General features: G+C 42.1%; 1 protein-coding gene across 4 annotated transcripts in view; it reads right to left on the bottom strand.

Annotated features, from left to right (window-relative positions):
- LOC140488133 (rabphilin-3A-like) overlaps nucleotides 1-24,213 on the bottom strand; it is a 239,796-nt gene that overhangs the window by 20,316 nt on the left and 195,267 nt on the right. For all 4 annotated transcript variants that reach the window (XM_072587941.1, XM_072587944.1, XM_072587942.1 and 1 more), the window contains 3 exons: nucleotides 12,924-13,050; nucleotides 12,467-12,523; nucleotides 3,916-4,067 (listed from right to left, as the gene is read on the bottom strand). In XM_072587941.1, coding sequence (XP_072444042.1) covers nucleotides 3,916-4,067; nucleotides 12,467-12,523; nucleotides 12,924-13,050 — 336 coding nt within the window. The remainder of the gene's footprint in view (nucleotides 1-3,915; nucleotides 4,068-12,466; nucleotides 12,524-12,923; nucleotides 13,051-24,213) is intronic.

Here is a 24,213-nt window from a genome sequence, read left to right as displayed (position 1 = left end):
TTCACTGTATTTTGTAATAAAATATACGCAACAGCAAATACATCAAATCAAATCAAAACTGAAGTAACACATCAATCCTCAGCCAAACGTTTGCAATGCCATTCCATAGTGGTGCAGTGTCTCAAGGAGACTGCACCCACATTTTCTATACAATCAGCTTATAGGGAACCAGGAATTTATTGCACGAGAAATCACGCACATGAATGTATTCCAGTCTAATTTTACTCAATGCAATAGCGTGTTTGAATTTCAAGGCCTATAATTGTAAGGTGTAAACTCGATCACTTCTCTAAAGGTACTAATATATTGTTGTGAATCACCACATTGAATAGATCCTAACCACCTCTCTCAACTATCCATTTTGTTTTTCTTAAATTTGTTCATTGATTGTGCATCTGACTGGTAAGTAAAGCATTGATTGTGTTATGATCCCAGTTGATGGTAACAAAAGTCAGATCCTAGAATGAAGCCTGGTTTGATAGCCCATAGATTTTAATACTGCAATTTCATTAGCATGAGTCAGTCACTGAACTAATTAACAAGAGGCTGTTGATGTACTTTAAAAAAAAACGTAAGTTAATTACACAAAAGGAAAAAGCTATGGATTGAATCTTACTATATGTTTGACTGAGACTTGCACTGAGGCTTTCGAAATTTTCAAAAGCTGATTGGAGGCAGATGTTCGCAGGGAGAGGGACGGCTGGAAAATGGGAAGCCTTCAGAAATGAGATAACAAGAATCCAGAGAAAGTATATTCCTGTCAGGGTGAAAGGGAAGGCTGGTAGGTATAGGGAATGCTGGATAACTAAAGAAATTGAGGGTTTGATTAAGAAAAAGAAGGAAGCATATGTCAGGTATAGACAGGATAGATCGAGTGAATCCTTAGAAGAGTATAAAGAAAGTAGGAGTATACTTAAGAGGGAAATCAGGAGGGCAAAACAGGGACATGAGATAGTGTTGGCAAATAGAGTTAAGGAGAATCCAAAGGGTTTTTACAAATATATTAAGGACAAAAGGGTAACTAGGGAGAGAATAGGGCCCCTCAAAGATCAGCAAGGTGGCCTTTGTGTGGAGCCACAGAAAATGGGGGAGATACTAAATGAATATTTTGCATCAGTATTTACTGTGGAAAAGGATATGGAAGATATAGACTGTAGGGAAATAGATGATGATATCTTGCAAAATGTCCAGATTACAGAGGAGGAAGTGCTGGATGTCTTGAAATGGTTAAAAGTGGATAAATCCCCAGGACCTGATCAGGTGTACCTGAGAACTCTGTGGGAAGCTAGAGAAGTGATTGCTGGGCCTCTTGCTGAGATATTTGTATCATTGATAGCCACAGGTGAGATGCTGGACGACTGGAGGTTGGCAAACTTGGCGCCATTGTTTAAGAAGGGTGGTAAAGACAAGCCAGGGAACAATAGACCAGTGAGCCTGACCTCGGTGGTGGGCAAGTTGTTGGAGGGAATTCTGAGCGACAGAATGTATATATATTTGGAAAGGCAAGGACTGATTAGGGATAGTCAACATGGCTTTGTGCGTGGGAAATCATGTCTCACAAACTTGACTGAGTTTTTTGAAGAAGTAACAAATAAGATTGACGAGGGCAGAGCAGTAGATGTGATCTATATGGACTTCAGTAAGGCATTTGACAAGATTCCACATGGGAGACTGATTAGCAAGGTTAGATCTCATGGAATACAGGGAGAACTAGCCATTTGGATACAGAACTGGCTCAAAGGTAGAAGACAGAGGGTGGTGGTGGAGGGTTGTTTTTCAGACTGGGGGCCTGTGACCAGTGGAGTGCCACAAGGATTGGTGCTGGGCCCTCTACTTTTTGTCATTTACATAAATGATTTGGATGCGAGCATAAGAGGTACAGTTAGTAAGTTTGCAGATGACACCAAAATTGGAGGTGTAGTGGACAGCGAAGAGGGTTACCTCAGATTACAACAGGATCTGGACAAGATGGGCCAATGGGCTGAGAAGTGGCAGATGGAGTTTAATTCAGATAAATGCGAGGTGCTGCATTTTGGGAAAGCAAATCTTAGCAAATCTATACACTTAATGGTAAGGTCCTAGAGAGTGTTACTGAACAAAGAGACCTTGGAGTGCAGGTTCATAGCTTCTTGAAAGTGGAGTTGCAGGTAGATAGGATAGTGAAGAAGGTGTTTGGTATGCTTTCCTTTATTGGTCAGAGTATTGAGTACAGGAGTTGGGGGGTCATGTTGCGGCTGTACAGGACATGGGTTAGGCCACTGTTGGAATATTGCACGCAATTCTGATCTCCTTCCTATCGGAAAGATGTGTGAAACTTGAGAGGGTTCAGAAAAGATTTACAAGGATGTTACCAGGGTTGGAGGATCTGAGCTATAGGGAGAGGCTGAACAGGCTGGGGCTATTTTCCCTGGAGCGCGGAGGCTGAGGAGTGACTTTATAGAGGTTTACAAAATTATGAGGGGCATGGATAGGATAAATAGGCAAAGTCTTTTCCCTGGTGTCGGGGAGTCCAGAACTAGAGGGCATACGTTTAGCGTGAGAGGGGAAAAATATAAAAGAGACCTAAGGGGCAACCTTTTAATGCAGAGGGTGGTACGTGTATGGAATGAGCTGCCAGAGGATGTGGTGGAGGCTGGTACAATTGCAACATTTAAGAGGCATTTGGATGGGTGTATGAATAGGAAGGGTTTGGAGGGATATGGGCTGGGTGCTGGCAGGTGGGATTCGATTGGGTTGAGATATCTGGTCAGCATGGACAGGTTGGACCGAAGGGTCTGTTTCCGTGCTGTACATCTCTGGTGACTCTGTAAGTTAACACATGGCTTTTTTTCCAGGCACTTTTACTACTTTTAGGTTTCTAAATAACACGCTTTCTGATATGAGGCTTCTGAACTGAACTTGCTTCTGGCCTCTAGCTTCTCCATCGGTCTCTTTCTGGATCACAAAAGCTCTACTTAGTAAACACTTTAGTAATTTCCTCACCTGGTAACTTCTCTAGTCATTTGACTTAAGTCACATGCTTTCTTGGGAAATGCTGTTTTGACCCACTGCTAAAACAATTGAGTTGCTGAAACTTAAAATGAAGTCACCATCACAGATCTGAAAACCAAAAACCCATTTACCTCTACTTTAGAACCCAAGTTCCCAAACACAAACACAATATTATACATCTTCACCACGATGCCCATCCTTAATTGCCTTTGTGTAAGTAGTGATGAACCATTTTCTTGAACGACTGCAGACCATGTGATGTAAGTAAATCCACAGTATAATTAAACAAAAATAATTAACTAACTGTCTGAGGAATCAGAAGTTGAAGATAACCAGCCAAGAGTAAGTTATGAACATTTTGTCCTTGGTTTGTACAATTTAGGAAGTTGTCAATGTTTAGCTTAACAATGCAGCAGTAACATTGAAAATGAGCTCTTTGGTAAATAAACAAAAAGAAATACATAATGCATGAACACACTTATCTTGCTAATTTAGGCAAAGAATAAGACAAAAAAAACCTCCAAAAAACTAAGGCTAGATAACAAAACAGGACAACTTGGACAGATGATCAGGAAATAAGGTCTCAGTCTGACATTGAAAATGGATGGGTAGCAAATCCTACATTGACAGTCAAAGTTTATGTACTGAGACCAATATGCATGTTGCTGATTTTACAGAATGAAACCAGAACAGTACAGCCCAGACAGAAAATTGGGAGTGAAATTGAGATGATCCTGATAAGAGAATAAAGTGTCAATGATGGATTTGCAATGGAAGTTTGGCAGACTAGGCAGGATAGTAAACAGTCATAAGCAAATGGAACAACTCAAAATTGACAGCATTCAGCAGAGATTGAAACCTAACAGGCACTCTGGAGGTTAGGAAGAATTCAACAAGTGGAAAGGCAGGTATCACATTACATACATTTTGACGAAAGGATCAGAGTATCCATTGGCATCCATGGCAGCTAAATGAACGCAACGTACAATTCCTACAATTAGGCCTCCCTGCTGGCTGCTGTATAGGAGGGAGACAAGAATCCGGCCTCTCTCTTCAGTATCAACACTATGATCAGCCTGGAGGTAAAGAACAGTGAGTGCATCAGTGTGAAAATGCTAAAAGAATATCTCAACTGAATCCTACCAGAAAGGTTTATACACAATGACATTCCAGGTTGTACCAAACCAATGATTAATTTGTTATTAATTTGTTCTAGAATGTACTAGAAAGACAGTACTAGCACAAGGGAGGGCCTAAAATAGGCAGGATTCACTTGATTTTCAAAAACACTGTTAGAGCAGCCTATTTAGTTTGCTGGTCAGAATTTACTGCTGCAACTTTGAATGTAGCTCTGAAATTTTTGTTGGGGAACCTATAGTGCACAAACTGCCCTAAGGAGTGGTGCCTAAAAATGGTGTACTGAAAAACTATAGACACAGTTACTGCAAAGGGTAAATGTACATTCAACAAGTGTGCTGGGAAAATCATTGTTGCATGCTGCAAAAGGGAAGAGTAATACATGAGCTACAACTAGTCTGACAATTTCTTTCAGCTTATCACTTTGTTCCACTCCTCACCTATCATTTAAAATCCTTGTTCAGGTACCCACCCAGGTATTAGACCAAGGCATCCTCTTTCCTCCTTCAGCTTCTGTATCCTCACTAATACCAACTAAATCAAAAGTTTTCTTTCCCTCCCTTCTCCCATCTCTAAATCTCTCCCTTCATATAAACTCCCTTACCCACATTTATAACCATCTCTTCAATCTCACCATCTTGCTTGACTTCAATATTCATTATAACTATTATTGATAAGGTGGTCATTGATCATTTCCTTGTATCCTCCTACAGACATATTCTCCTTCCCCCAACCAACCCTACTTTTTCTATATGTGCTATTCCTGAAGACGACCACAGCATTTTTGACAATTTAGTTCTGGCTCATAATTGATCATATCTTGTGGAGTGGGACCTAAACACACCATTCAGTTTTAAAGCCCCTTTTTATATTTGTTTTTGCATGTAATGTTAGTGTTATTTTCAAGGTAGGGATTGTTGCCATCCCTAATTGCTGCTCTGGGTCATTTCAGAGGGCAGTTAAGAATAAACCACATTGCTGTGGCTTCAAGTAAGGATGGAAGATTTCCTTCCCTAAACGATATTAATTAACCAGATGGGATTTTATTAAGATTTAGGAGCAGAATTAGGTCAGTCAGCTCATTGGGAGTACTTTACCATTCAATCATGACTGATATGTTTCTCAATTCCATTTCCCTACTTTTTTTCCATAACCATTGACCCTCCTACTAATCAAGAAACTTTCTATCAATCTCTTAATTATATTCAATGACTTGGTCTCCACAGCCTTCTGAAGCAATGGGTCCACTGATTAACTACCATCTGGCTGAAAAAATTCCTCCTCATCTCAATTCTAAAGGGTTGTCCCTTTGCTCTGAGACTGTGCCCTGGAGTCCTAGTATCTCCTACTAGTGGAAGCATCTTCTCCATGTCCACTACACCCATGCCTCTCAGCATTATGTAAGTTTCAGTGAGGTCGTCCCTCATCCATCTAACCTCAGAGAACACACCCATAGTCCTCAACAGCACCTCGTATGCAGAGCCTTTCATTCCGGGATCATTCATGTAAACCTCTTCTGGACTCCCTCAAAGGCCACAGCGGCCTTCCTCAGATATGGGGCCCAAAACTGCTCGCAATATTCCAAATACAGTCTGATCACAGCCTTGTACAGTCTCAACATTACATCCCTGATCTTGTATTCTAGTCCTCTTGAAATGAATGCTAACATTGCATTTGCCTTCCTAATTGCCAACTGAACCTGCATGTTTGTCTGAACTAAGACTCCAAAGTCCCTGTGTGCTTCAGAGTTCCAAAGTCTCTCCCTGTTTAGAAAATAATCTGTGCCTCTATTCTCCTTAGTAAAGTGCATAACTTCACTCTTTGCTACATTGTATTCTATATACCAATGAAAATTGTTACACTGCCCTATTAGAACAATAGACTATTCTATTTTCCAGATTTTACTGCTATGAAGGATACAAATCCTTGTCCCCAGATCATTAGCCCTGGGGGGGGGGCCTGCATTATTAGTGACATTACTATTATGGCACAGCCATCTTCTTAGTCCCATTAAAATCAATCACATTCTTACCCCAGTTATTTTCTCAGTATAACCCTTCTCTCCTTTCCTCAAAGTCTAAAAGACACAGATTTGAAGACAACTGGCTTACTTATCCATTACCAAACCTGGTATAAAATATTTAGGCCCACTGTCCATCACTGAAACTGCTTGTTCAAAGAACATTCCATAATCTGAAGATAACCCCTCACCCCAGTGTCTCTAATTAGAACATAGAACATAGAAAAATACAGCGCAGTACAGGCCCTTTGGCCCTCGATGTTGCGCCGATCCAAGCCCACCTAACCTACACTAGCCCACTATCCTCCATATGCCTACCCAATGCCCGTTTAAATGCCCATAAAGAGAGAGAGTCCACCACTGCTACTGGCAGGGCATTCCATGAACTCACGACTCGCTGAGTAAAGAATCTACCCCTAACATCTGTCCTATACCTACCACCCCTTAATTTAAAGCTATGCCCCCTCGTAATAGCTGAGTCCATACGTGGAAAAAGGTTCTCATGGTCAACCCTATCTAAACCCCTAATCATCTCGTACACCTCTATCAAGTCACCCCTAAACCTTCTTTTCTCCAATACTATCTTGAATACTATCTATCCTCTTCCACCAATTACCTCCTCCATTCTCACTCTTACTTTCAGTAATAAGTGTGAGGAGTTCATGGACTTTTGTTTTCTAACATCAAAACCATTCATTCAGTATCATAATAAACACCCTGAACTTTTCAAATGAAGCATATATGAGTTATGCAAAATCTATTTAGATTTCACTGAAGAATAAGGTTAAGTAACAAGAATGGGCTGCACAGTGGCTCAGCAGTTAGCACTACTGCCTCACAGAACCATACTCTCAACTCTGATCTCCAGCATCTGCAGTCCTCACTTTCTCCTGCCTCACAGAACTAGGGACCCAGGTTCAGTTCCAGTCTTGTGTGATTGCCTGTGTAGAGTTTGCATGTTCTCCCTATGCCTGCATGGGCTTCTGCTGGGTGCTCTGGTTTCCTTCCACTGTCCTAAGAAGTGCAAGTTCCTTGGGTTGGCTGTGCTAAATTGTCCCATAGTGTTCAGCAATGTGCAGGCTAGGCAGATTAGCCCTGGTAAATGCAGGGTTACGGGATGGGGGTGGCGATTGGTGGAGTGAGTCTGGGTGGTGTAGTCTCGATGGACTTCTATATGCGTTGTAATGTTTTAATATCATTCTATGATCTGCTTCTACTGCTTCCCAGATCTCCCATAACTCAGAGTCAAAGAGATGTACAGCACGGAAACAGACCCTTAGGTCCAATTCATCCATGCCGACCAGATATCCTGACTAAATCTAATTCCATTTGCCAGTATTTGGCACATATCCCTCAAAACCTTTCCTATTCATATTTGAAATGTTGTAATTGTACCAGCCTCCACCAGTTCTTCTGGCAGCTCATTCCATACATGTGTCTGGGTGAAAAGGTTGCCCCTTAAGTCCATTTGAAATACAAAGAAATCTCGGTTATCTGAATATCGGATTATCTGAAGAAGATTTCAAAGTCCTGCAAAAACGTTACATCAAAGAGGTGAGTGTATTCGATTTAACTGTACTGAAGATGATGTGAAAACGCTGGCAAAAACAAAGAAACACAAGCAGCTCAAGCATCAGTGACCGGGTTTTTTTTAGGTAAGGGTTGTTATACAGCCCTTTGTAAGTGCTTTACGATATTCCCGGCACGTTACTGGGCCGTTCATTAAAAAAGAAGGCCGAGAGTGTAAGCACATGTGTGAGGTGGGGTTTGTGTCTTTCTATTGTGAGACTGAGTTTCCGGAAACTGATTCTGTAAATGGTCTTGCGACTGTCGAATCTGTTCCGGGACCTTGTTTAATGCTGGGATTTCACGGAAAGGGTTTAGTTCTTCTCATTTTAACCTGTAATTTGCAGACTGCAAACATTATTTTGTTTAAATGGCGGATTCATTAAAATTATAGATTTCAACAAATTCTCTGGTAGAGCACAGTGTTAGATCAGTATGGCTTCCCCTGTTTAAGTTAAAAGTGATTATCTGAATATTCAATTATCCGAGTGAAATAGTGCCCACCCATCTCATTCAGATTATCGAAGTATCTCTGTATTCCTGCTCTCACCCTAAACCTATGCCCTTTAGTTTTGAACTCCCCCACCCCCAGGGAAAAGACCTTGACTATTCACCCTATCCATGCTCCTTATGATTTATAAACATCTATAAGGTCACCCCTCAGCCTCTGATGCTCCAGGGAAAATAGCCCCAATCTATTCAGCCTCTCCAATAGCTCAAACATTCTAACCCTGACAATATCCTTGTAAATTTTTTCTGAATCCTTTTAAGTTTGACAACATCCTTCCGATAGGAAGGAGACCAGAATTGCACACAATTGTTCTGACCAATAAAGGAATGCATACCAAGCATCATCTTCACAATCCTAACTATCTGCAACTCTACTTCCAAGCAACTATGAACCTGCACTCCAAGGTCTCTTTGTTCAGCAACACTCCCCAGGACCTTAAGTGTATAAGTCCTGCCCTGATTTGCCTTTCCAAAATGCAGACCTCACAGTTATCTAAATTAAACTCCATCTACCACTCCTCAGCCCAATGGCCCATCTGATCCCACTGTACTCTGAGGTAACCTTTTTTTTGCTGTCTGTCACACCTTCAAGTTTGGTGTAATCTGCAAACTAACTAATTAACCTCCTATGTTCACATCCAAATCATTTATATAAATGATGAAAAGCAACACACCCAGCACTGGACCTTGTGGCACATCACTGGTCACAGGCCTCCAGTCTGAAAGCAATCCTCCGCCGCCACTCTCTGTCTTCTACCTACAAGCCAGTTCTATATCCAAATGGCTACTTCTTCCTGTATTCCATGTGATCTAACCTTGCTAACCAGTATACCATGAGGAACCTCGTCAAACACCTTAATGAAGTCTATATAGATCTTGTCCATCGCTCTGCCCTCATCAATCCTCTTTGTTACTTCTTCAAATAACTCAAGTTAGTGAGACATGACTTCCCATGTACAAAGCCATGTTGGCTAACCTTAATTAGTCCTTGCCTTTCCAAATACATGAAAATCCTGTCCCTCAGAATTCCCTCCAACAACTTTTCCACCACAGGTTTCAGGCCAATTCCCTGGCTTTTCCTTACCACCTTTCTTAAATAGTGGCATCACGTTAGCCAACCTTCACTCCTCTGGCACCTCCCCTGTGACTATCAATGATATAAATATCTCAGCAAGGGGCCCTGCAGTCACTTCCCTAGCCTCCCACAGAGTTCTAGGGTACCTCTGATCAAATCCCGGGGATTTATCCACCTTTATGCTTTTTAAGTAATCCAACACCATTTCCTCTATAATATGGACATTTTTCAAGACGTCACTATTTATTTCCCCATATTCTGTATCTTCCATATTCTTCTTCACAATAAACATTGATGTAAAATACTCACTAAGCATCTCCCCCATCTCCTGCGTTTCTATACATAGACGATGTTCCTGATCTTTAAGGGGCCCTATTCTCTCCCTAGTTACTCTTTTGTCATGAATGTATTGATAGATTCCCTTTGGATTCTCCTTAACCCTATTTACCAAAGCTATCTCATGTCCCCTTTTTGCCCTCCTGATTTCCCTCCTATATAGGAGTGTAAAGGCAGTAGTTTGCAAACACCAACGACACAGAATGGGTTTTAGAAGACAGAAGTAAAAGTAATAAATTTCAAAAAGAAGCAGTAGAACAGAGCCTGAGAGTGCTAAAAAGATCAGCTGATGTCGGGGGCCAAGAAAATTTGAGGATGACGAAAAATAAGAAAGTAGGAGGTTGGTTTCATGAGAGGACAGTATACTCCTACTGCCTTTACACTCTTCTTGGAATTCACTCAATCTCTGCTGTCTATACCTGACATAGGAACTAGGAGTAGGAATAGGCCATCTGGCCCCATGGCCTGCTCCACCTTTCAATAAGACCATGGCTAATCTTTTTGTGGACTCAGATCCATTTACCCACACTCTCACCGTATCCTTAATTCCATTTTTGTTCAAAAGCATATGTCTTAGCTTTAAAAAAGTTTATTGAAATAGCGTCAACTACTTCACTGGGCAAGGAATTCCATAGATTTATAACCCTCTGGGTAAAGAAGTCCTTTCTCAATTCAGTCCTGAATCTGCACTCTCTAATCTTGAGGCTATACCCTCTTGTCCTAGTTTCACTTGCCAATGGAAACTTCCTCTCTACTTCTATCTTATCTATTCCCTTCATAATTTCATATGTTTCTATAAGATCCCCCCTCATTCTTCTGAAGTCCAATGAATGTAATCCCAGTCTATGCAGTCTGTCCTCATAAGCCCAACCCCATCAACTCCGGAATCAACCTAGTGAACCTTCTCTGCACCCACTCTAATGCCAGGACATCCTTTTTCAAATAAGGAGATCAAAGCTACATACAATACTCCAGGTGTGGCCTCACCAGCTGCAACATAACCTCCCTGCTTTTAAAATCAATTCCTTTAGCAGTGAGGGACAAAATTCCATTTGCCTTCCTAATTACTTGTACCTGCAGACCAACCTTCTGTGATTCATTATATATGCTTCCTTCTTTTTCTTGACCAAATCCTCAATTTCTCTTGTCATCCAGCATTCCCTACACCTACATCCTAACAGGAACATATTATCTCTGGACTCTCTTTATCACAAAAAGACAAAATTATTTATTGTTCCATTCTGCTATAGTTCTGACCTCATCTATTTTTTAATTTCTCAAATCTTCTTCTTGTCCTCTCATGAAACCAATCTCCTACTTTCTTATTTTTCGTCATCCTCCAATTTTCATTCTTGGCCCCCGACATCAGCTGATCTTTTTAGCACTCTCAGGCTCTGTCTACTGCTTCTTTTTGAAATTTATTACTTTTACTTTTGTCTTCTAAAACCCATTCTGTGTCATTGGTGTTTGCAAACTACTGCCTTCTTTTAATCTCATTTGCACCCCTCACCCCTCTGTCAATGACAGTTTTTTTGACTCCCAAATTTATGCCAATTTTTCCTTGGAATCCATGTTTGAATATCTCCAGTCATGTCCGACCCTGAAATGCGTATCTGACTACATGTTCACCCTAACATCTAGATTGCTTCCTTCCAAACCCAACTCTATTCCTGCCTCAGTTTATCTGCTGCTGAAACCTTTGTTTCTTCTATATCTGAATATTCCAACTCCGAGCTGACCCCTAATGCCAACCTAAATAAACTTGTGCTCACTCAAAGCTCTGCTGCCTTGGCATTAACACACTATCATTTATCCATTACCTCAGTATACACATTAGCTCTAACTCCAACAGCATACCAGTTTTGAAATTCTTGTCATGTTTTTAAATCCTACCATAGTCTCCATAGTCCCACTCCTCCTTATCTCTGTAATTTCCTCTGGCCCCACAGCCTTAGACTCTACTATTCCAAGGTACTCCTGATTGGTTTTCCACATTCCATCCTTGTTAACTTCATATTATCCAAATCTCTCAGCAGGTCCCATTTCCCTATCACCCCTGAGCTTACTGGTCTACACTGATTCCTTGTCAAGAAACATTTTGATTTAAAAGTTTTCATTCTTGCTTTCAAATACCTGCATGACCTCACTCCTCCCCATCACTATAGTCACTTGCAATTCCATAGACCACCAAGATACGTGTACTTCTCCAATTCTGACTTTTTATTCATAAATTTTAATTTCTCAACATTTGTTGCATAGGCTCCAAATTCTGAAATTCCCTCTCTGTATCTCCCCCTTTCATTCTTCCTTTATGAAGCTCCTTAAGACTTATTTCCTTGACCAAGTATTTAAATGATCTGGCCTAATATGTTTTTAAGTAGCTCTGTGCCACACAAATCATAGTAATGTCACTGAACTAGTAATCTAAAGTTTGTTCTGGAACATGGATCCGAATCCCACCAAGGCAGGTTCTGAAGTTTGAATTCAGTAAAATTATGGAATTTCATCTAATGGCAACCATGGAACTGTCAATTGTTATTTTTTAAAAATCTAGTTCACAAGCCTCCTTTTACAGAAGAGAATCTGCCCTCCTTTCCTAGTCTAGTCCACATGGGACTCCATGGGACTCTAGACCCACTGCAATGTGGTTGACAGAGGACAGATGAGAATGGGCTTTAAATGCTTGCCTGACCAACACTGCCCACATCCCATGAAGCAAGTAAAATATGTTCCACAAAAGACCCCATAGGACATAAAGATGTAATATAAGTTATTGTTCAGTCAGAGTTTTTTTTAAAATCGGCAACACAGAGAAACAATTTGGTTGTTACCTCATCCTCATAAAGCGACATTCCTCGTGTTGATCCAACTGTTGAACCTCGTTTTACCTATGAAAAAATTCACAATGGATTTAGCGACAACCTAAAAGACAGCAAATGAGTACATGCAAATTAATTAAAATGTATACATAATCTAACACTTTGGGATCTTGTTTCTTTCTATGGTTTGTTCATTAGTCAGCCCATTTCTTCCTCCAAAGTTGGAGTGAGAATTCTACCACCAGCTACATTACCACATTCATGCCAATATTTAGGGCATTCTTGAGAGTCATGTCACTTTGAAACAGAGTCAAGACTGCCCAAAGCTCATTTTACACATTATCTGATGGAGGACATTTCAAGCCACTAATTTAGTTGATTGGAACCTTGATGCGAGCACCGAAAATTCAACATTTTAATTGACCACAAGGCATAGGCCCCACAGGTTAAAATACTCGTATTCCCTTACTGGTACCACTCTTTCCAAACAGATGTTGAAGCTCTTTGCTTGATTGGGTTTAAGTTTTTTCAGAGAAACTCTGGTCTCCCCGATGAATTCATTGTGACCAAACTTATCTTCATCCAGGACTGAGATCCTGTATTGGAAACAGATCAAACCAGAATGAAAAAAACCCAATATTCTACAGAAGGTGATCAACTGAAGTTTGATATAGAGCCATATAAGGACCGATTTGAAGAGATAACCAAAATTTGTTTGAGTGAGTGTATTAAAGGAGGAGATTCAGGTGGACGGGTTCTACAATTTCAGGCCAACGCAGGTGAAAGCATGATCGTTAATGGTGGTGTGATTAAAATATGATATGAAAATGCAGTCAGAATTGGAGGGATACAGAAATCTGGGAGGGTTGTTAGGCTGGGGTAGATTACAGGGATGCAACAGTCTATGAAGGGGTTTGAAAACTAGGGTAAAACTGTTGGATCAGGCACTAATGTAGTTCAGGGATAATGGATAAATGGCACTTGGCGCAGTTTAGGATACAAACAGCAGGGTTTTGAATTAATTCAGATTTATGTTGGGTCAAGGATGGCCAGCTAGCCAGCACTGAAATAGACAAGACTAGAGGTAACAAAGGTAAATTCCCCAGAATTCAAGGCCGATACTGCAATCAGATTAGGTAAAAAAGAGCATGAGACAGGTCTGAGAAACAGGATATGAACCTGCTTGTCAAAGAGCTGGCAATCATGTCCTAACAAGTTAATCAAAATATGTATAATCAAAGCAATTCTGTTTAGCTTGGGTGTGATCTCATAAATCAGCATGGATGAGCACATCAAAATTATTAAACATCAACTTATATGCCATAATAGAAACTATTCAAATAAAATCAAGAGGCTTACAGAACAAGGTAGAAATTTGAGGCAGAAATGAACAGATGGGTGAGGCATGTAGGTTAACGTGCAAACATAGAGATCCAGAAAAACTGACACTTCAAGCTGAATCTTATGTTGTTTTTGACAAAGTGTCAGTTTTCTTGAGTTTCATGGAGTGTTGCTTCTATACGAGACCTAACAAATTTTCTCACTGCATGTTAAAAACTGTGTTCATTTACTACCCATCCTCTCCCTCTTGCTCGATTCTAGCCCCATCCTCCAACTCACTCTGTACCAGAACAAATCACCACTCACTGGATGTTTGCTGAAAATACCAGCTGTCCTGGCACCTTTGCAATCTTTAAGGGTTGCTGTGCACCCAGAGAAGCTTTGGCAATACAGCATTGCCCCTCACCTAACGTTATAGCATAACAGACACAAAATCAGAGTGCTCAAGGCACTGCGTGGCATAAACAATCCCATTCTCTCACTAATTTTGCTGTTTCACAGCCAGTTTTCTCAGTTTACACATACTCAACAACACTTTGTCTAAACCTCTCTGAGTCATCAGCACTCTGTGCCCAGTACCCATTGTAAACCTGCATCTTGTCACTGTCCAGTAAAGGAACATCATATGTAGGTAACCAGTTGGGCAATACAAGATATGAATTTTTATTACCAACCAGCAAAAGAGAACACAATTAACACAAGTAGAGGCTGCACTTTGCTAACATAATGCATGCCAAATGATGCCTAAGAACTACTTTACATTCCATGGTTTGATACACCCAGCTCTTATCTACTGATGTGCCAACCAGAACCTGTCTGGCTGATAGTGCCTGTTGCAGCAGAAATCTATCATGCACAAGGAGAGCTTCCTCCTCTCAATGTTCTCAGCCCCAAAGACTATGCTCAGTCTACCAGTTCCTTAGTATCTATCATATTGCTTTGCTGCCTGCTGCAATTGTGCAGAACACAGCAAACCACAGTGATGTAGCACACTCTGTCTGGACCATACTGAAAGGTTCCCCCAGACCAAGCCAAGCTGCAGAACCACATCTTCAGTAGTTCTAACATCTGCTCCACCATGGCCCTGAATGAAGCATGGACAGCACTGTAAATGTATTTGCATCAGACACGAGGTTCCACAATAGTATCATGAGCCATGATCAAAACAAATACCCATTGTAACCCAGTAACCAGCCCTGTAAGGCAGCTGGACCCTCAAAACATGAGGTACATGAGCCTGCTCCTGATCTTGCAGTGTGGCAGCTGCCAGGGGCACATACCTCCAGGCACTGGTAATGGTAAATACAGATGACCTGGACATTAATTGAATCATTCCTTCTCCTATTGATGAATTTCACAGCATTGTGATATGGACTTCTCAGTACCACATCTGTTGAGTCAATAGCACCCTGCATCTGGGGGAAGCCAGCTATGTTTCCGAATGCTATCGACTGGGCTGCAGTACTGACTCTGTCATTGGGAAATGAATTTAATTGGTGTGACCTTGTACAAATGTCATTGTTCACTAGCCTCCCACAGAAGAACTTATGGCTGTTGTGGTGCAGTGGCAGTGTCCTCACTTTGAGACCACGAGGCCTGAGTCAAGTCTTACCTTTGGTGGAGATGTGTCATAATGTCAAAAAATTAATTGCTCCTCCAAATCCCAACTCTGGCTTGGCTTTGTATTGCAGTGCAAGGTGTTCCTACCTCCAGGCCAGTGGGCCCAGGTTCTTGTCCCATCTGCCCCAGACATTTATCATAAAATGCCTAAATAATTTGATTAAAAATATCTACTCTGGGGATCTAAGGGCACTTGTGGTGTGGTTGTACTGTTCCTGTGAGCCAAGTCCCACCTGCTACAGAGTCATATAGCATAGAAACAGACCCTTTGGTCCATACAGTCCATGCCAAAGATGTTCCCAAACTAAACTAGTCCTACCTGCCTGTAATTGGCCCATATCCATCCAAATCTTTCCTATTCATGAACTTATCCAAATGTCTTTCAAACACTGTAACTGTACCTGTGTCCACTTTCTCTGGCAGTCCATTCCACCCACGAACCACTCTTGATGTTAAAAAAAAGTTGTCCCTCATGTCCTTTTAAAATCTTTTTCCTCTCACCTTAAAAATATTCTAAAATAAACAAGTCTTTATAAAACTTCTCTGAACTGCTTCCAATATCCTCCTTCAATAAGACGATCGATATTGTGCACAATACTCAAAACGCAGTCTCACCTGTAAACCGTACACTTGAAGCATAACCTCCTACTTATGTATTCAGTTGCCCCAAAGATAACATTGTTAGCTTTCTATCTATGTAGATTTGCCTTCTCCTTATCTCATCATCTTCTTCAGCCAAATAATTGATCAAGTGTCCCAGAATCCTCCAGCTCAGGCAACTTGTGTTTCCCCCATTCCCTTTACGACGTCATTGTAACTTTATAAGAGTCAAAGGCAACTTGATTGAAACATACAGGATCCTGAGGGATTTTGACAGGAAAAAATATTCTGTCTTTTGGAAGAAACTAGAACTAGTTGTCACTGTTTAAAATTATAATCACCCATTTAAGCAGAGGTAGGCAGAAATTGTTTTCTTACAGCAGATCATGAGACATTGGAATTCTTCCTTAAAAGGTGGCAGCAGCAGAAACTTTGAATCCTTTTAACACACAGAACATCTCGAGGGTAAATATTTAGGGTGATAGGGGAAAGATATAAATGAGACCTAAGGGACAACTTTTTCATGCACAGGGTGGTGCCTGCATGGAATGAGCTGCCAGTGGAAGTGGTGGAGACTGGTACAATTGCAACGTTGAAAAGGCATCTGGATGGGTATATGAATAGAAAGGGTTTGGAGGGATATGGGCCAGGTGCTGGCAGGTGGGACTAGAGTAGGGTGGGATATCTGATCGGCATGGACGGGTTGGACCGAAGGGTCTGCTTCCGTGCTGTACATCACTATGACTCTATATATCAGAAGATTATTGAGTGTTCTGTAATAGCCTTGAAATGGCAGAGTAGACACAAAACCATGGGCTTAGTGGTTAGCACTGCAGCCTCACAGCGCCAGGGACCCAGGTTCCAACCTCGGGTAACTGTCTGTGTGGAGTTTGCACAATCTCCCTGTGTCTGCGTGGGTTTCCTCCGGGTGCCCCGGTTTCCTCCCACAGTCCAGGTCGGCGAGTTAGGCCATGCTAAATTGCCCATAGTGTTCAGGGGTGTGTGAGTTAGGTGCATTAGTCGGGGTAAACATAGGTGAATGGATCTGGGTGGGTTACCCTTCGGAGGGTCAGTGTGAACTTGTTGGGCCAAATGGCCTGTTTCCACACTGTAGAGATTATATGATTTCTATGAAAACCAGACTTCTCATGGCACATAGTTGACACTCCCTGGCATATATAATCCTATTCTCTCACTAATCTTGCTGTTTAGCCACCAAGTCCCTCAGTTTATTTGTCCTCAGCAACATCCAGCCTAAGTCACCACTAATCTGTTCCTAGTGCCTGCAAAAGACCCACACCTTTTCGCTATCTAGTAGAGGAACTTTTCATACAGGCAACTGGGTGGGCAATTCCAAAGATGACTTTTTATTTCTGGATGATTAGAAAATATGTATTCTATGGGATTAGCTGGTTGGCCTGGGTTCATGTTCCAACTGCCCCAGAACATGTCTCTTAACAGGTGATTAAAAATGTTTACTTTGGTGAACTACCCAGTTTCAAATTCCAGGTTGATTTAAAATGATCTGTTTTTTTTGGCCTTATAGTGTAGACTTGAGCAATAACATGTCTGAACAGGCTGATTAGGAAACATATTTAATTGCTATGGAACTAGCCAGGAGGCCTGGATCAAATCCTACCTGCTTTATAGGGGTATAATAACATTACTGAAAAGGTTGAATAAAACTTTGTCAAGTTTAATGTCTCTCTTGGAAAGGATGCACTTTTTGGCTTATAATATGGAGAGGCTTTCGTCTTTCACACACTCAGGTAAAGGTGCTGATGAAAGGGTCAAAGTCTCATATTGGAATTGATTCTCTTAGTTTTGAAGAGTTGTTATTGAAATTTCTAAATTGATAATGACAGGCCTAAATGACAAAAGTGGGTGTTAATGAGGAAATAGTAATGAGAAGTGCATTCCATGCTGTGCAAGCAGTGGCGAGGAGCATGCTTGCTATTCTTGGGACAATGGTGACCAATGCACTTGCTAATTTTGGAACCGTAGTGAGAAACAAGCTTATACCTCTGAGAACAATGATAAAGCTGGTATTGATAAGAACAAACAAGAGTGCACTAGCTGCTATGAGGACAATGGAAAGAGAATGCCTGCTCATCTCAGTAGAATGGAAAGAAGTACACTAGCTGCATTGGATACAATGAGGGGGGACTGATTTGCAATTGAAGACAATGATGAAGAGCACAGTTGCTGAGGACATAATGATCCAGTTCAAAGCAATTGTGGGAATAATGAAGAGCAGCATGCCTGCTGCTCTCAGGACAGTTAAAGTAAGTGTGATTGCTGTGCGGACAATAATGAACAGGAGTTTGCTGATCTTGGTGAAGGCAAGAGCATCCTTGCTTCTCAGGACTATTATGAGACATTTCCTTTCTGCTTTTGGGAACTAGGGGTGCAGTTGTAGTATCTTTCTCTCTGAGCCAGGAGGCATGGATTCAAGTCCTACTTACTCCAGCAGTATATAATACCATCTCCCCAACAGGTTGACTAGAAAGGAATCTATTTTTGAGCCACTGTGGCACTGTAGCAGTGTCCCTACCTCTGAGCCAAGAGGCTTGGTTTCTAATCCCTTCTGTCAAGGAGGTATGTCATAACATGTCCAAACAAATTGATTAAAATAACCACTCAGAGGAACTTCTGCATGATGTCTTGAGATAGAAATAATAGATCTGCAACAGCCACAGTAATCTTTCTTTGTGCCAGGTATGACTTCAACCAAACAGGCATTTTACCCTAATTCTCAATGACATCAGTGTTGCTAGGGTTTCTTATTGGCCCAACATGTCAAACACCACCTGATGTCAAAGAAAATCTCTCTCACCTCACCTCTGGAATTTACTTTTTTGTCCATGTTTGGACAAAGATTATAATGAGGTCAGCAGCTGAATGGCATTGGTGGAATATAAATTGAACATCAATGAAAAGATTGTTGCTGAGTGAGTACTGCTTTGTTAACACACAATGTTATGTTATGATATTGATGCAAAATAGTGCCACAATTAAAGTCTTTGCCATCTTTGAGGGACTGGCAGGAAAGCATTGTGAATTATATTCCTTTAAAGACTATAAATTCCCTTAATTCTTTTTAAAAAGCACAAGAAATAAACAATATTGTAACAGCTTTGATGTATATGTAAAGGTAAAGAAAAGAAAATATGAATCCCTTAAGAAACAGTTTGGAGAAATTATAATATAGACTAAGGGAATGGCAGTGATAGTAAGTTAATTTTTGTGGGAGGAAGCAATTTTATTACTTGTATGATCTGGGAGTAGAAATGATAGGGAGTGGGAAAGATCCTGATAAAGTTTAGACAACCTATAGTTCAGGAGAATCCGACAGGGTTCAGAGCTGCATGGGATACAATTAGGAGGGACTCATTTGCAATTGAAGACAATGATGAAGCACATCATTGATGATGTGATAGCACAAACCTGTCCCTTGCCAGACTTCAGCTGAGCTGACTAACGTGACTTTCAGTTTGGCTAGAAACTAAGTAGGCACAGGGAAGGGTAGGCCACAGTCATGGCCTGGGGGAGAGGTTGTTAATCCATGGACTTGCAGAAGAACTTTAGGCCAGATCACCTAACATCAATAATATAGAAAACGTTACAATCTGTTGTTAAGGACATGAAATCAGGATGAAATAATTCCACAGAGGCCAAGTCATCCTTTATTTATAGGTGCATTGTACTTGACACTGATCCAGCCCCCTCAGAGAATGGGCATAACCTCTGACATTCCTGTTTATAGCTATCAGCCAGGGCTCCCTGATTGGACCCTGGTAACAGCCCCCAATAAAGGAATTCATATTCCACGTGATCCACCTGGCTGACCTCATTACAATCACTACATCCCTCCCCCTCTAAATCCAGGGACAGAGGCCTGTTCTTTTTCTTGTAATCTCTCCAGGGGCATTTTTGAACCAGGTCTGGTTCCTCCAGCACAACCGCAGATATGGGCAGCACGTACCAGACCCTAGCTCACCTCTTGCACCTAGGAAGAAATTCATTCCCTTCTTCAGGTGGTAAAGGCGTTGTGGCTGTGACATCTGCCATGTCCATCTCAGATTCCAACGATTCTTTGGTCGTAGGTGGAGTGGGAGACCCCACAGGTTCTGACAGCCTTTGTGGCTGTTGTGGAAGGTTGCGTCTGTTCTCCTCCTGCACTGTTCATGCATTTGCAGCTTTCATGTGTTCTACACCTGTTCAGGACTGCCTCACCTACCCGATCTTTGTCAAACACGGGACCTGACCTCGTGTCAACCATACCTCTTAGCTATGCAGGGCCATTTCTGTGGTTTCCCCTGAAGTGAACCGTCTCCCTTGCCTAGAGGAGTCTTGTGTCCAGTAATGGTGTTCCTGATGCCGTTTACTTCCCTCCTCCCCAGGTCCCACCAGGTCAGATTTAATCTGGTGTGGAGTCTTCTCCAACTCTGTTGGAGTTATCCCTGTGGTTGCATGAGGGGTGGTCAGATAATAAAATTAGAACCAGTTTGGCATAGAGTGAAGCTGTAACTGTTTCTTTAAGCCTGCCTTCAAGGTTTGCACTGTGTTTTCTCCCAGGCAATTGCATGCTGGATGGTATGGAGCTGTTTTTATATGAAAAATACCAGTCAACTTTAAGCAATACTCAAATTCCCTGCTGATAGATGATGGCCTATTTTACGTGGCCAACACTTTCAGGAGCCCATATATTGCAAAAGATGCATGCAGCTTTGCTATCATTGTCCCTGTGTTTGACGAATGAACTCTATGCATGTCCAATCACTCAGTGTGGGCATCCACAATGACTAAGAAAGTTGAGCTCATGAAAGGGCCAGTACAGTCAACATGTAACTGAGTTCAGGGTTTACCCACTCATTCCCACGAATGTCAGGGAGTTGCGAGCAGTAACTTTTGTCCTATTGACATTCTGGGCACTGCCTCACCAATGTGGCTATGTCTGCATCCAATCCTGCCACTGGATATAACTTCTCGCATACATCTCCATTTTGGACATGCCCGGATGACTTTGATGGAGTTCAGCCAGTATCTTTGCTTGGGACAATCACCCGTGCTCCTCAAAATAAAATGCCACCCTCAATGGTGATCTGATCTCGCTGAGTCCAGCAAGGTTTCAATTCTGATAGCAATGGTCCTTTTGTTTCCTCCATCACTATCTGCTGTTTTGGTTTCGACAGGACAGTATCTTTTTGCTTCCAAAGATTGATTTTGTCAGCAGTGATCGAAAGGATATGGAGAAAGCTCAAAACCAGAATGGACTCTTCCAGTGGTGGCACCACCAGTAATGTACCTGCCAGTGGGAAGCAGCATAAGGCATCTGCATTTGCTACTTGGCCACCCAGACAATCTCCTTCCACTATCGCATTTCCAACACGCCTCCCCCAAGTCCCTCCTCCCTACCTTTTATCTTAGCCTGCTGGACACACTTTCCTCATTCCTGAAGAAGGGCTCATGCCCGAAACGTCGATTCTCCTGCTCCTTGGATGCTGCCTGACCTGCTGCGCTTTTCCAGCAACACATTTTCAGCTCTGATCTCCAGCATCTGCAGTCCTCACTTTTTCCACCCAGACAATCTTCCAACTTGTAATTGTACACACTTCGAATGACAGCTTGCTGTTGAACTTGACTTGAAGCTAGGCGGCATGGCTTTGTCCTTTTAGAGTAGAGCTAGCAAAGGTCTGTGATCTGTTACTATTACAAATTTATGTTTGTAAAGGTATTGGTGGAACTTTCTCATTAATCCTCTGGTGAAGGTCTGGAATCTGGAGAAGCGGGATAGCAGTGGGAATCCTCTCTGCACACGGATCTTTTCCGCGATTCCTGGCAACAAGCCCACAGAAGTCTCGTGCCTCACTGTCCACGAGAACCTGAACTACATGGCAATCGGTACAAAGCACCAACAGCTGATTGGCTAGTCTGTGCATCTTCAGAGATCAAGGCCATGAATCTGTTCACAGACTTCATTCATCATGAAACACTGTTCCTTCCCTCATTCACTAACACACCCCATCCATCCCTCAAAAATGACAGCACTCTTTTTAAAGCACTCAGGATTTCTCTAATTTACAAAATACACCATTCAGCCCAAAATCTCTGTAAGGGTTCAAGGGTTCTCCCTCCTCTTTAGGCATATCCTAATAACTTTCCTGTGTTTATCTATCTTTCCCTTATATACAGTTCCTCACGGTAGACTAGTTAGCAAGGTTAGATCACTTGGAATACAGGGAGAACTCGCCATTTGGATGCAGAACTGGCTCAAAGGTAGAAGATAGAGGATGGTGCAGGAGGGTTGCTTTTCAGACTGGAGGCCTGTGACCAGTGGAGTGCCAAAAGGATCGGTGCTGGGTCCACTAAGTTTCATTATTTATAGAAATGATTTGGATGTGAACATAGGAGGTATAGTTAGTAAGTTTGCAGATGATACCAAAATCGGAGTGCAATAGACAGCAAAGAAGGTTATGTCAGAGTACAACGGGATCATGATCAGATGGGCCAATGGGTTGAGGAGTGGCAGATGGAATTTAATTTAGGTAAATGTGAGGCGCTACATTTTGGAAAGGCAAATCAAGGCAGGACTTATACACTTAATGATAAGGACCTGGGAGACCTTGGAGTGTAGGTTCATGGTTCTTTGGAGGTGAAGTTGTAGGTGGATAGCATGGTGGGGAAGGTGTTTGATATGCTTTCCTTTTGTTGGGCGGTGCGTTGTGTGTAGGAGTTGGGGGGTCGCGTTGCGGCTGTGCGGGACATTGCTTGGGCCGGTATTGGAGTGCTGCATGCAGTTCTGGGCTCCCTGATTTAAGAAGGATAGACTCATAGAGATGTATAGCATGGAAACAGACTCTTCGGTCCAACCTGTCCATGCCGACTGGATATCCCAATCCAATCTAGTCCCACCTGCCAGCACGTGGCCCATATCCCTCCAAACCCTTCCTATTTATATACCCATCCAACTGCCTCTTAAATGTTGCAATTGTACCAGCCTCCACCACTTCCTTTGACAGCTCATTCCTTACACATACCACCCTCTGTGTGAAAAGTTTGCCCCTTAGCTCTCTTTAATATCTTTCCCCTCTCACCCTAAACCTATGCCCTCTAGTTCTGGACTCCCTGACCCCAGGGAAAAGACTTTGTCTATTTATCCTATCCATGCCCCTCATAATTTTGTGAACCTCTATAAGGTCAACCTTCAGCCTCCGACAATCCAGGAAAAACAGCCCCAGCCTGTTCAGCCTCTCCCTATAGCTCAAATCCTCCAACCATGGCAACATCCTTGTAAATCTTTTCTGAACCCTTTCAAGTTTTACAACATCTTTCCGAAAGGAAGGAGACCAGAATTGCATGCGGTGTTTCAGGAGTGGCCTGACCAGTGTCCTGGGTAGCCGCGGCGTGACCTGCCGGCTCCTGTGCTCAGTGCTCTGGCCGGTGGAAGAGAGCATACCGGGCACCACCTTCACCGTCTTTGTCTACCTGCAGCTCCATTTTCGGGGAGCTGTGAGCCTGCACTCCAGGGTTTCTTTGTTCTGGGTCTGTAGATTGTGAAGGAGCAAAAATGGCCTTTAGTAGAGTGATATGTACTTTTTGGTCAGATGTGGGAGTTTAAAGAGAGTTTAAGGGTTACTGCAGATTATATCTGTCATAAATGCTGTGGTTGCAAATCTTATCAGATTGAATGGATCTGTTGGAGACACAGTTAGAAGCAATGAGGAATTTGCAACAGTATGTGATGGATGGCAGTTATAGGAAGGGGGCAAGTCTCAGATACAGTCACATAGATGGGTTAACTCCAGGAAGGGTAAGAGAGGTAGGCAATGGTGCAGGAGTCTTTTGTGGCTATACTTATTTCAAACAGGTATGCTGTTTTGGAAAATGTAGGGGGTGATGAATTCTCAGGGGAACGTAGCATGAACAGACAAGTTTTTGGTATTGAGACTGGCTCTAATGCAACGAGGGGTACATCGGATTCCAAGAGATCAACTGTGTGAGGGGATTCTCTAGTCCGAGGTACAGACAGACGTTTCTGTGGCCAGCAGAGAAAAGGCAGAATGGTGTGTTGTTTCCCTGGTGCCAGGATCAAGGATGTCTCAGAGAGGGTGCAGAATGTTCTCACAGGGGAGAGGGGTCATTGTCCACGTTGGAACCAACGACATAGAAAGGGAAAAGGTTAAGATTCTGATGGA

Source organism: Chiloscyllium punctatum, chromosome 17, assembly GCF_047496795.1.
Source record: "Chiloscyllium punctatum isolate Juve2018m chromosome 17, sChiPun1.3, whole genome shotgun sequence".
In the NCBI taxonomy this organism is placed as follows: domain Eukaryota; kingdom Metazoa; phylum Chordata; class Chondrichthyes; order Orectolobiformes; family Hemiscylliidae; genus Chiloscyllium; species Chiloscyllium punctatum.
This window is presented reverse-complemented; position numbering and strand designations above follow the sequence as displayed.